This window comes from Saccopteryx bilineata, chromosome 5 (assembly GCF_036850765.1).
Source record: "Saccopteryx bilineata isolate mSacBil1 chromosome 5, mSacBil1_pri_phased_curated, whole genome shotgun sequence".
Taxonomy (NCBI): Eukaryota; Metazoa; Chordata; class Mammalia; order Chiroptera; family Emballonuridae; genus Saccopteryx; species Saccopteryx bilineata.
In genome coordinates this window covers 156,332,389-156,344,855 of record NC_089494.1, presented here as the reverse complement: position 1 = coordinate 156,344,855, position 12,467 = coordinate 156,332,389, and the positions used below count along the sequence as shown (strand labels likewise).

At 42.0% G+C, this 12,467-nt stretch overlaps 1 protein-coding gene across 2 annotated transcripts in view; it reads right to left on the bottom strand.

Moving 5' to 3' along the window:
- The window catches only part of ST8SIA6 (ST8 alpha-N-acetyl-neuraminide alpha-2,8-sialyltransferase 6), a 202,935-nt gene that overhangs the window by 83,921 nt on the left and 106,547 nt on the right, over positions 1-12,467 (bottom strand). For both annotated transcript variants that reach the window (XM_066280791.1, XM_066280792.1), the window contains exon 3: positions 6,110-6,199. In XM_066280791.1, coding sequence (XP_066136888.1) covers positions 6,110-6,199 — 90 coding nt within the window. The remainder of the gene's footprint in view (positions 1-6,109; positions 6,200-12,467) is intronic.

Here is a 12,467-nt window from a genome sequence, read left to right as displayed (position 1 = left end):
TGTATTTCTTATTTGTTCATATTGTTTATTTCTTATGTATTCTTTGACATACAGAATGATGGTGAAACTAACTTATAATAGATTTGGCATAATTTTTGGTTAGCATAAATGCAAAATCAAAGTTTCAGAAACTTCTATCATGGCCTTGATATCAGCTCACCTGCCACAACTTAACTTTTTATGTTAGCAAACAAAGCCACTGCTTTGGGCACCAAGAGAAATTCCCTAAGACATTATGAATGTGCGTGTCAGTATGAGTGGCTGTTTTGTGCTGACATCTTCTTTCTGACCTTCCTACCAAGGAGAGGAAGGAATGCTAGATTTTAAAGTGCATGAAAGCTGACCATAAAAGGTAAGTTAGCAGGTCAGAGGTGAGAAGACAAAGTATGGGTATTATTTTCAGAAGCAATGGAAGTAAAACAGCTTTAAAGCAGCGTGGGAACAAGTCATATATCATTCCAAGAAAATCTTATATATGACCAAAAATTGTTTTTCCTGACAGACAAGATGAAACGTAGGAATACATGCTTTCTTAGCAGGCTGACAACTAATATAATCACACAGATTTTTTGACATATGATCTGGAATAATTTATACCTTTTCATTTCAAGCTGTAATTTGGGTCATGTTGTACTCTCCTAGATAGTAAATAGTGAAAAGCATTTAGGGCCAGTCTTCAATTCACTTTGCCTTTCACCCTGCAAAAGAGTACCTTCTAACTAGCATTTTTAAGGTGCCCCATTAAGATGTTACCTTTTAGAAAAGTCATTGTTCTAGATCATTTTATTTATTATTTATTATTTATTTATTTCTTACATGAGAGAGAAGGGGAGATATTGAGGCAGACACCCATATATACCCCTACTGGGACACACCCAGCAACCACTATCTGGGGCCAATGCTTCAATCAACCAAGCTATCCTCAGCACTTGAGGGTGATGCTCAGACCAATGAGCTATCCTCAGTGCCTGGGGCCAATTCTTAACCCAACTGAGCTCAGGGCTGATGCTCAAAGCAATCAAGCCACTGACTGCAGGAAGGGAAGAGGGAGAGAAAGGAGAGAAGGGGGGAGGAGCTGATAGTCACTTCTTTCGTGTGCCCTGACCAGTCATTAGAGTTTCACAATAGCGATGAGCAAGCAGGCAGGGCAAACCACTTCTCTCTTTCACAGCTGATGAGCAAAACAGGCCAAGTGGGAAAAAAACTTCTCCTGAAAACAATAGCAAAGAAAATAGCCCCTCTGAATGGCGGCAGGCAATCCACAATTTACAATCTGCCGCCCTGAGAGCAAGCACCTATAGCCTTACATAGACTGTACACACAAGGTGCTGCCCTGTGCTCATGCACCAATCAGGCAAAGTGCAAGCGAGCAAGCCTAACACTTGTTTGTCCAACAACTGAGGATACTGTTTTAACTAATCTAGTGTTTAAAAGATATGAGACTGCCGTTGTTTAAAAAAAAATGTTTTCTTCCACCTTTAAGAAACACTGTAGGGGCCTACTCTCAATAGAATAATAAGAATGGTGAAGCTATTTAATATATATGTAGCAGAAGGTTCTGGTTCACCACTACTGACTGATGCTTCTTTTCATAGCATACAGTTATTGCTGCAAGCAACTTCCCAGCCAGGCACTACATTCCCCAATGCCAACCACACACCAGCTCCACTCACATTCTATTGGCCAAAACCAGTCACATGACCCTAAACAGCTAGGTAGGCCAGATCCAAACAAGGGAAGGGATGCAAGCCTGCTCCGAGCTGTGTGTGCTTACTCCATAATATCTTCATCTTCAGCAGCAAGCTGGGGATCATCTGCTGAAGATGGCTGTACTGTAAGATGGAGGGAGCCAGACTCCCTTAGTCAATGCTCAGAGGAGAGCTCCCTGATCAAGAAGGACTATCTACACTGAATGTTGTATGAGAGAGAATAAAACTTTGTGTCATAACAGTGTGTTTTAGATTTTGCTAAAGCAATTCACCTACCCTGGCCAAGCAGTAGACACCAAACAAGTACAAACAGAAATTTTCTCAGGATACAGGACCATCAGGGAAATAGAACAGAAGCACAGGAAGAAACAGACACAGAGGCAGAAAATCCCAGGAAGGGACGAATGAGTTCATTTCCTGGGTCAACCCCAGGAAGTGTCTGCTCTTTGAAAATCAATTATTGGTCTGAAGCAGTGTGGACTAAGAGTACAGCGTGGTTATCCATACAATTACCATTTTTCTAAAATATAGTTAGAAAAATTTGCAAATAATCATTGCCATGTTAAAAAATAAGCAAACTAGCTACACAGCATTATTAATACAGTATAATATTTTATCTGGGAGATAACCAGGTGAAAAAATATTGGGCTGAAAAAACCCAGAGAAACACTCAGGGGAAAAGGATACGGTAGGAAAACACTGAAAAACTGAAGATTCAAAGTCAGAGTCAGAGAAGTTTCAAAGTGGTTTCAAAAAAGAGCTTAAATCTATGGATTTCAGGATAATTTTTTAAGAGATAGAAATTAGAGATGACAGAGAAAATGTTTTGAAGGCTTAAGAAGTGTATTTATTCATGCCTGGCTGGTTGGTGGTACTGCAGTGGATAGAGCACTGATTAAGGATGCTGAGGTCCCAGGTTCAAAACCCAAGGTCATCAGCTTGAGCATGGGCTGACACTGCTTGAGTACAGGCTCAGCAGCTTGAGTGTGAGGTCATCAGCTTGAGTTGGGATTAGACACATGACCCAATGGTCGCTGGCATGAGCCCAAGGTTGTTGGCTTGAGCAAGGGGTTACTGGCTTGGCTGGAGCCTCCCAGTCAAGGCACATATGAGAAGCAATCAATGAACAACTAAAGTGACACAACTATGAGTTGATATTTCTCATTTCTCTCCTTTCTTCTCTCTCTTAGAAAAAAAAAAGTGTATTTACTCATTCATCAGTTTATTCCACAGTATTTATTGAGCAACTATTATGTGCTGAGTCTGTGACAGGAGTTCATAGAGCAGCAACTGTTTTTCTTTGATTCAAAAATATAGTCAAGGCCAGTGGAGAAAAAGGGCACTATTTCTCTCCCACTACAACTCCATCTTCCTAAATTCTATTTTAGCAACCCGAAAAGAACAAATTGGCTGAAGAAAGAGAAAATCTAAGACTTCAACAGACCATGACAAAAATAGAGCTAAATAATTATTTCTAAAAAAATGAAATTACTTTTTATCACCACACAGTGAATAGCTTTCCTGATTGTCTCCCTGTAAATCTGTAATAGCACTGGTCTCAGAACACACAATTCCTGACAATAGACAATACAACTGAAAAAATTAGTCTCCTGTGTGCTAAATAATACTTTCACCCCAATGGGCAATTCGTGCCTGCTCTCTCTGGACCTTTGCCGAACAGAATACCAGTGCAGGCTAATTACATGAGCTAGCTGAAAATTGTGAGTAATGGAAAGCCATCCCCTTAAAGACTAGCCAAGAAAAGGTCTTAGCACCAAATACAAAACAACAGGAAAGAAAGCGAGACAGCAAACATGAGAGCATAAGCATGGGCATTCTCACTAGTCTACTTTAGTTAGCCATTTTTGTGGGCACACGTAAAGAGTTGTAAAATTCTCTGTCTTAAAAAAGAACACATTCCAGGATAAGCAAATTTCCCCCACGCTGACTCAAGTGCTTTGCTCCAGTGCACCGCTGTGGATGAGCTGACTTTTGTCACTTCGGGGTACAAAAATAGTTCATGTCAGAGAGAGAGAGTTGAAGGGTCAAAGGCAACTTCGACACACTGGTTCACATGTTGGGCAAGGAGTACAACTGGCTTGTCACAGGGAATGGAAGAGTGAGGACTAGTTTTTCCAAGTTCTGCTCTTCACGGGACATGATGGCATTTATCTGCAAGAGTTGCAAAATTTTAGTCCCTCAAGAAAAGTTTTAAAAGGGCCCAACAAACAAACAAATGGCTCCAAAAGCATCTATAACGCAGGAGCTACTTTTAGGTCAACCCTAAATCCAATGACTGTATTGTTCAAGAAGAGAAGTATTGGCAAGTGTTCATTCTAGCCAATCTAAGGTGAGGGTCCAGGCAGGAATAATGGTCCAAACTGTTTCATTTATTGCCTAAAAAGGGGCTTGCCCTAAAGGCCTGGGCCAATTGTAGAGAAATCCAAGTACAATATCAGGGGACTATTTACAGCTTATACTTAAACTGGATATTTTAGTAGACGTGGGAGGCAAGGGGACAGAGGAGGGGAGGGGAGAACTAACAACAGCCATGGCCTTCATTCAGGATGCAACCCCACCATTCAGTCAAGGATGTAACTGGCCTGGAGTACCACAAAAGGAAACCTTCTTTCCTTCTTCTCTTTTTCCGATCAATTTCTAGTTCTCCTCTCTAGGTCAAATCCAAAGAAAGCCAGATGAAAAAGGAGCCTATAGATAAAGTCCTTGTAGGCCGGCTTCCCAGAGCAAAGATAACCCAGACTAAACTGTAGTGAGACAGAAAAGTGGAGCAGGTGTGGCAAATGGAAGGTCCTCAGAACAGTCCATTTCTCCAGGAAACTTAGGGCCCATCAGTTGGAATTTAAGGAAAAGAAAACAAAAATTTAATAGGCTATCCTTTTGTAATAAACTGAGCTAATATAAAGGTGTGGCTTGTCAAGCCAGATGAATTCAAATCAGAGATCTCACCAGTATCAGGCTTTCCTAATCCAAGGATCCAGTCAGTCAAGAGCTTCAGACAAAGCAGAGAGGTGCCTGGGCCAGGAAGGGTGGCCCCCCTGGTCCTGTCTTCCTGTGCTGGACATGCACCTCAGCCCAGAATAGTAGGTGAGGTCCGTGAGCTTCCTTGCACAGCAGGAACACTTAAATTATGAAGCATTTCCCTTTACACCCAGAGACTGGGTGGCTTCGGTGCCACTCTCCAGGGAGACCTGCCTCATAAATCCTGGGTTTGATTTACTCTATATTTCAGCCAGGGAACAGCCCGCTAGGGGCTTCCAGCAGGAATGGTTCCTTGGCCCTAGAAAATATCATTAGTCTGTAACCCAGCGTGGCAGTTAAAAAGAGATTAGACCAGGTTGCCTACCTTGTTTTGCCCCCACCACACACTCACACACACAAGCTCCCACTCGCCCAGCGAGGGAGTGAATGGATTTCAGGCAGCTTTTTAAACTCCTTCCTCCCACAAACACTATGTTTAAAATTAAAAGAGGAAGAAATACGTAAGAGGGTGTGTGTGAGAGACAGAGAGAGAGAGAGAGGAAAAAGAGAGAAGGAGAGTGGTGGAAAGGGTGAGGGAAGAAAGAGAGAAATTTTTAGAAAGTTAAAGAGAAAAAATATACAGATATGGAGGAGGGACTGTCACCGGGTGTCCCTGAATGAGGCTAGCATGAGGAAACCTGCCATACCTCTTACCTTGAATAGTCTTCCAACTCTCAGGCAAGCTCACGGCCAAATGCAACTCAGATGAGTTCTTTCGAGGGGGATTTTGGGTGTAACCACATGCCCCCACCCCACAGGCACCCCCATGGCCAGCACTGTCAGCCTCTGCTCTTTACAGATGTAAGCAAGGCAGTGCCTCTGGCCTCTGAGTCTTAGGCCACCAGTAGCTCATCTAGGTCTAAAGCTTTGTAGCATTTAGATCTTCTTTCCCCCAATTTGGAGTCTATGGGATTGTGTACTCTCTAAAATATAGGATTGCAAGCAGGTGTGGGAAAGCTGGGAGTGAGCCACAGCTGGGACTTAGGGTAAATCTGTTAACTTTCTGGGATTATAAGCGATTCAATACAAGTGTGCACTTTTCTAAAACCAGGTCCAGAATGTCCATATGATTCGCAACAAGATGAGGGCCTATAAAGATTAGCCAGCAAAATTACACGGAAGCTTTAGTGAATGTGGCCCTGGGTCAGATGGGCAGAGTCCCAGCTGCCAGGGTCTGACCCTGGGCTGCACTGCTCCATCCGCCTCCAGCCTCCTGACCCTGGGATGCATCTCCAAGCTCAAGGTCAGGTCTGTGCAGAAACATAGTCTTCTTTTCAAGATAACTTCAAAGATGCTATGAAACATTTTGAATATAAAACAGGTATTTTTAAGGTAAATTACACGTGAAGAGTAGAACTTACCTTTTCGTTTTGTTAGATAATGTATCAAAGCCATTTTGCAGATTTGTGCATCTCTCTGTCAGCCGGAGTGACTTCTCACTCAGGTAGGTGCTGTTTCACCAAAGAGATTATAAAGAAAATTGATATTAAAATGAGAGCTTATAAGGTGTTATTCACAGAAATCAGCTTTAACTACTAAAGTGTGCCCAAATAAAGTCTGGTTTTTATTCCATTATTAGATTTCTCCATGGGAAAGGAAACTGATATTTTCATTTCACTTCTGATGAGTCTAAATTTAAAACAAACAAACAAAAAACAAACAAAATAACTCATACTATAAGTCAAAAAGGAAAGAACTCCCTGTGGAAGACTTTCTATTTTCATATTTTGAGGTTATTATGTACGATGAACAAGTTGTTGAAAAGTTTTCATCATTTTGCGTGGAAGTAGATTTCATTTTTCTGAGCCGCTCGTTGTCTCTGGCAGGAAGCGTGCAGACACGGGAGGCCCACAGCTCTCACGTCTGTGCCCTGCGTCTGATGCTCCAGCCCAGCCAGAGGGGCACAAAGTGGGAGTCAGAAAAGAACAGCCATCCAGAGTGCCCAGAAAGAGAAGAGACTGGGATACAGATGTGGACGAGGGCACTGCACTGTCCCCCAGCCTGAGGAGAAGTTCACAGATTTAAGGCCTGTTCTGGAGATAAGACTGACAGGACTTCAAAATAAATTGGATATGGGAGGTGAGGGAGCCAGAGATGTACAGGCAAAGATATAAATAAGAAAGCTTCATAATTAGTTCAATATTTCACAGAAATGCCTTCTAAAAACACTGCACAGAGCACACCTGAAGAAGGCTCATAAAATCCCTCTTCATCCAGATATGATTTTTCTGCCCTCCCCCACTTCCTCCTTCTCCCTCCTCCTGTCTACATTCCTCACCTTCTGTGCTTCCTGAGGTATTATCATACTTTCCAGGATTTGTTTATTTCTAATTGGCTGTGTATTTTATTCAGGCAGTGCTGTTAATGAAGCAAATTACCAAGCCAGCAGTGCTTTGAATTATGATGGCTTTGCAATATTGAATTGTAAAACTGTGACGAGCATGCACCCATAGGATTTAATGTCATATAACTTTCCTTAAATTAGAAAGTATCTTTGTTAATAAAGTCAAAACAGTCTTGCCCAACTAAATCACAGAAGACCCATGGAAGGCAAACACAAGGGTCTGCCCTGAGAGAGTGACGTCATAGGAAAAACCACCGTCAAGTGTCAGCAGGACCAGGCTTTGAATCTGGGCTCCGCTCTCTGACTGTGGTCTTGGAGCCTAAGGGTTTCCTTTTTACAATCTTTACTCAATCGAATAGTTATAGGGATGCTGTCAATTGAATGTCTGTGTCCCCCTAAATTTATTTGTTGAAATTCCCCAAGGTGATGGTAATAAGTGGTGGAGACTTTGGGGAGGTAACAAGATCATGAAGGGGGAGTCCTCACGAGTGGGACTTAAAGAATTGGCCTGAGAGAGTCCTTGGCTCCCTGTGAGGTTACAGAGAACAGATGGCCATCTATGAAGAATCAGAACCTCGCCAGACCCCAGATCTACATGTACCATGATCTTGAATTTCTCAGCCTCCAGAACTGTGAGAAATAAATATCTGTTGTTTATAAAGCGCCAGTCTGTGGCATTCTGTTACACCAGCCCAAATGAACTAAGACTAGGGATTATACAGGATGTGTTTAAAACTGCCTGACACACAGAAGTCACTGAACAAATGCTTTGTTCTTATTCTCCTAAATACATCATTGTGTTCTCTCCTCAAACCAACAAGTGTTATTACTACAGAGGTAATAACCTTCCCAGTGAAAGGAACAGAAAGGGAAGCCCCTTTAATTCCCTTTTCTTTCTATTTCTCTCCTGTCTCCTTTGCAATTAAAGAGTCTTCACCGTTTTCTTCCTTTTTCTCTATTGTTATTAAAACCTTCCTGGGAAAATGTTAAAGTAGTCACATGCAGAATCCGTAAACTTCAAATGTTTGCCTACATTAGGCACTGACCAATACAGTTCCTTTTACAACCTCTTAGACAAATCTCCCAGTTCATGTTGTTTTCAACAATGTTTGTTATTCAGTGACAGGAATACAAGTCAAAAGAATAACTGCCTTGTTTTAAAATGCTTGAGGACCTGCCCTGGCCAGGTAGCTAAATTGGTTAGAGCACTGTCCTGATACGCCAAGGTTGTGGGTTCAATCCTTGGTCAAAGCACGTATAAGAATCAACCAATGAGTGTATGAATAAGTGGAACAACAAATCAATATTTCTCTCTCTTTCTTCCTCTCACTCTAAAATAAATAAAAAGATATGAAAATAAATTTTAAAAACTACAAAGATGTGAGGAGTCCCTGGAGAAGGGGAAGGCATTAGATCTTCCAGAAAAAGGACTAGATCACCTAACTAAATGTGTCACTCTCTCTGTTGTGTAAATAAGTGAGAACTAAATGTCCTTGAATCTGCGTTCCTGAGGAGAACCATGAAAAAGCTGCTTGTCTTTGAAAGAAGAAGTCCTCTGAGTTTGACTTAAGAGAGGACATGACCTGTGGACACATCCAATTTGAGAAGCTGGCACCCACTGTGGATAAAGACATTAGATTGAATCCTCCTTGACTTCTAATTTGGGAACATCTCTCGGCTAAGTCAAAGAGGACAGAGAAATTGATTGAGAGGAAAGCAGGGATTCCAAAGACCTGGAGTGAGAGGCAGCCTAGTGAAAGGAGAGATTGTACAAGACGAGTCTGGGCCGACCTGTAACCCCAGGAAGGCATACTGGGGTCAGGTTGGAAAGGCACACACACCCAAAAGGGCTGACGACAGGGCGAACGGGAAATGGTAGGGGAAGCCACAGAGATGCAGCCTGCCATTCGCACACTGCCTGCTGCCGGGAAGCTCACGTTCAGGGAGAAGTCCAGGATATACACGGACAGGGAGCCCCTAAAACTAACTGAAGTTGGCAGCCTGCACACTTGGGTCTGGGACAGAAAATGCCCAGGAGTCAGGAAGGCTGCCAGGTCAGCTGTAGGAACCAAAATCCCCCGGGCCAGACTCGTGGGTCCAAAATAGTAATTCTGTTTCCATCAGCTCTGATGCTTTAATTTTAATTTTCTGATGAAAACCCCTTGCAACCACTTCTTAACTATTATATTGTAGAATTAGCTAATGAAGAGAAAAAGGGTCAGTCCATACACGATCTGCCAAACCGTGCAGTTGCTTCCAAAACAAGTCATGGAAGGGACAGCGGCCACCGTCTCAGAGATCTATTAGAACTCGGTGGACCAAGTCAGTGCTTGAAGTCTCCCACACCAGACTGCCGAGATGGCTCTCACGGCCCCGGCGATACCTCTTTAATTGCTCCATGATAAGATCACAGTCTCTGCCCACTTGTCACTATGTAAGATTGCTTGTCTGCTCATCTGTAGCATTTGTAGTATCTAACCAGAATTCTCAGTTCCCCGCTCCCTCGACATTTTATCACACACACCTGGCAAATCTGTGATAAGGGAGCAATAGTACCCCTGGAATTACACATTTCTATATCGAAGCCCCTAGGACTGCTAAGGGAAAAAAAAAAATCTCACTATACGTAGATTGCTGCCTTGATAAATTTGTGGTTGTCCATCCAATTTGCTTGGCCGTCTGTCCACCATAACAGTTCTATTATGTGGCAACAGCGACCTCTGCCTTCTATTTCCCTCAATGGCTACTTTCCACATTCACTGTTTTTGCTGTCTTTACCATTCTGTGCCTTCCTAACTTAATCATGCTTCCTGTTTTAGAAAAAAAAAATGATGCTGCCTGGTATTAACTGACATTTAGCTATAAGCCATCTTCATTTGCTATCTCAGAGAAAAAAGTGTCTCTCCTCTAACAAAAGGACAAGCCACCTGCCCTCCCACCCCTCCCTGTTTCCTCTAAAATCCAGGCCCATTCCTTCATTTTTCTTTTATTGAGTATTCAACTTTTCCCTCCACTGTCGCCTCCTTCTCATGCTCAATTCTCTACCATGTCAAAGTCAACAACCACCCGAACAACTCATTCTGCTCATCTACTGAATGCCTTGCTCCTCCTTCAAACTGCAACCCTTTCTTTATCTTTTCTTTACCTACATATCCAACCATTCTTGAAAAGCATCTCCAAATTCAGGGCATATTTCAGTCATCTTCCTTCACCACCGCCACCCCCCAGAAGTATCTGAACCACTGACCACTCACTCTGCACCTGTTTTCATCACGGTCTTCTCTCCTTGTTTTTCTACCTCTGATCAGGGCCATTTTGCGGGTTCTTTCTTGGACAATCCGTAAGTGTTGGTGTCTCCCAGAGTTGCTTTTTATTCTGCCTGTTACTTTAAAGCAACTGTTTGGTATTCAGCTGCAATATTTCCCAGGACTCTCTCCAGGCCTCTTGTCTTTGCAGCCTGCCTGTTTTCTCGAAACAACTCAACCAACCTCTTTTCCCTTCAGCTCCATCCTCGCTGCCCCTGAGACGAGTGGCCTCACGTGCATTTGATCATATCGTGTTCCTGCTCCAGGACCTTCCATAACTCCCATCAGCCTCAGGATATGCTCTGCACCCCTTAGCAGGGTATACAGAGCCCCTGATCATGACTCATCTTTTATTGACAGTTTGCTTAACCTTAAATGGTACAAATTCTTCCTTTTTCCGTTCCTTGTAAGTCTGTTATAAATGCTGACTGTTTTCATTATTTAATTATTGAATTTGTTTGTTTGCTACTGGCAGCCAAGCCTTCAGGCACATTTCATCATTTCAGTATGTTGGAGGGAAAAAAAGTCTTCAATAAGATTTGGGAGGAAACACACACAAAAACAAGTATTTCCGTTATCATTATAATCTGCATAGCTGATCTGCTTTTTAGAAATTCTCTCTTTCTAGGTCTATTTTGAATTGAAAGTGATCAGTTTACAAAACCACCTGGCAAGATTGCACACACTAGTGAGAAGCTAAGAGAATCCAGAAAAATCATTAAAATTAAGACTCTGATAATGCAAAAAAAAATCTCAAAAAAAAATCAAGTGATTTGATCCCTACAAAACAATGTCATCCATACTTAAAGGACATCTACAATAATCTCTACAACAGAGTTACATTGCCTTCTGAGCATAATTAGAGCAATCATGCAACCAGTCCCCTGGACAAGTAAAACATCCCTCAAAATGATCTGCCTGTAGGTGACAAAGAGGTTTCAAGAACATCCCAAATTCTATTTACATTGGCCATGGAGGGGCAAAACTAGATTGTGTAACTCAATGAAAAGCTTAAAATCTAATCAATGTTAATCTCTCTGGAGAAAGAATTTCTAAGCAGATGGGCAATGCAGACAAAAAATGCAAACAAAAAAGCCCAAAGAATAAGAATTCTACCATATACTTCTCATGTCCCTTCCCCATGCGGACCACCAGCAGAAATCCCCCTGTAGAGGGGTAGAAAGGCCTGGCCCGCCTCCAGCACAGAGGCGATAGTGGCCATCTGTGCTCTGACTTCACACACATCAAGCAGACAGCTAACTATAATGTGCCCTCTCCTGTGTAGCTTCCGAGAGAAGGAAAAGCATGCATCCAAACCACTGCATAGTTTGAATACCCTCTTCAATTGGCTAATATTTTTATTTATAAATCACTTGCCTATGAGCTTGATTTACACAAATCTGCTTTTGACATATCAATTGTATACAAGAACTAACAAAACCAAGTCTTGGTGCTTACAGAGATGGGCAGACCCTGGACTGTCTCTCTGTTCAGTCATTCACCAGGTATCAATGGAGCCCATACCAATGTGTGACTGGAGGCTGCGGAAGGAGGAAAGTGAACAAGATGGTGTCCCTGCTTCCTTGGAACAGAGTCTGATGAGGAGGACAGACAGGTGAACTCACACTTACCATGCTGTTTGCAGAGTGAATGCTCGCTATTTTCTGTAATCATATTAATGTTAAGAAACCATAAATCTGTGTTTTGGTAGATGGCATTTAATTCAAAATAGAAACTGCTTTTAAAATGACTACATAGAATGTCACCTTTTATACATGAACACTACAGCTAACTGAACTTGCAAAAAGTTCTGCAAATAATCTGTTAACTTGGCTTTCTCTTCATTTTTACCTGCGTTTGGTTGTCCTTGACAAAGAGTAATTAGCTAGTTCTCTACTACTATATTAGCTACCTTACAGTATTTCAGGCCCCCCACCATTGTTGAAAATCATTTTCAAAAATATAAAATCATAAATTTCCTACAGATATAAAATAAACAAACATTAAAGGTTCTGTTTTATTCATAATGAGGGAACCAGGAGAAGAAAAGCAAAGACACATTTATAGATC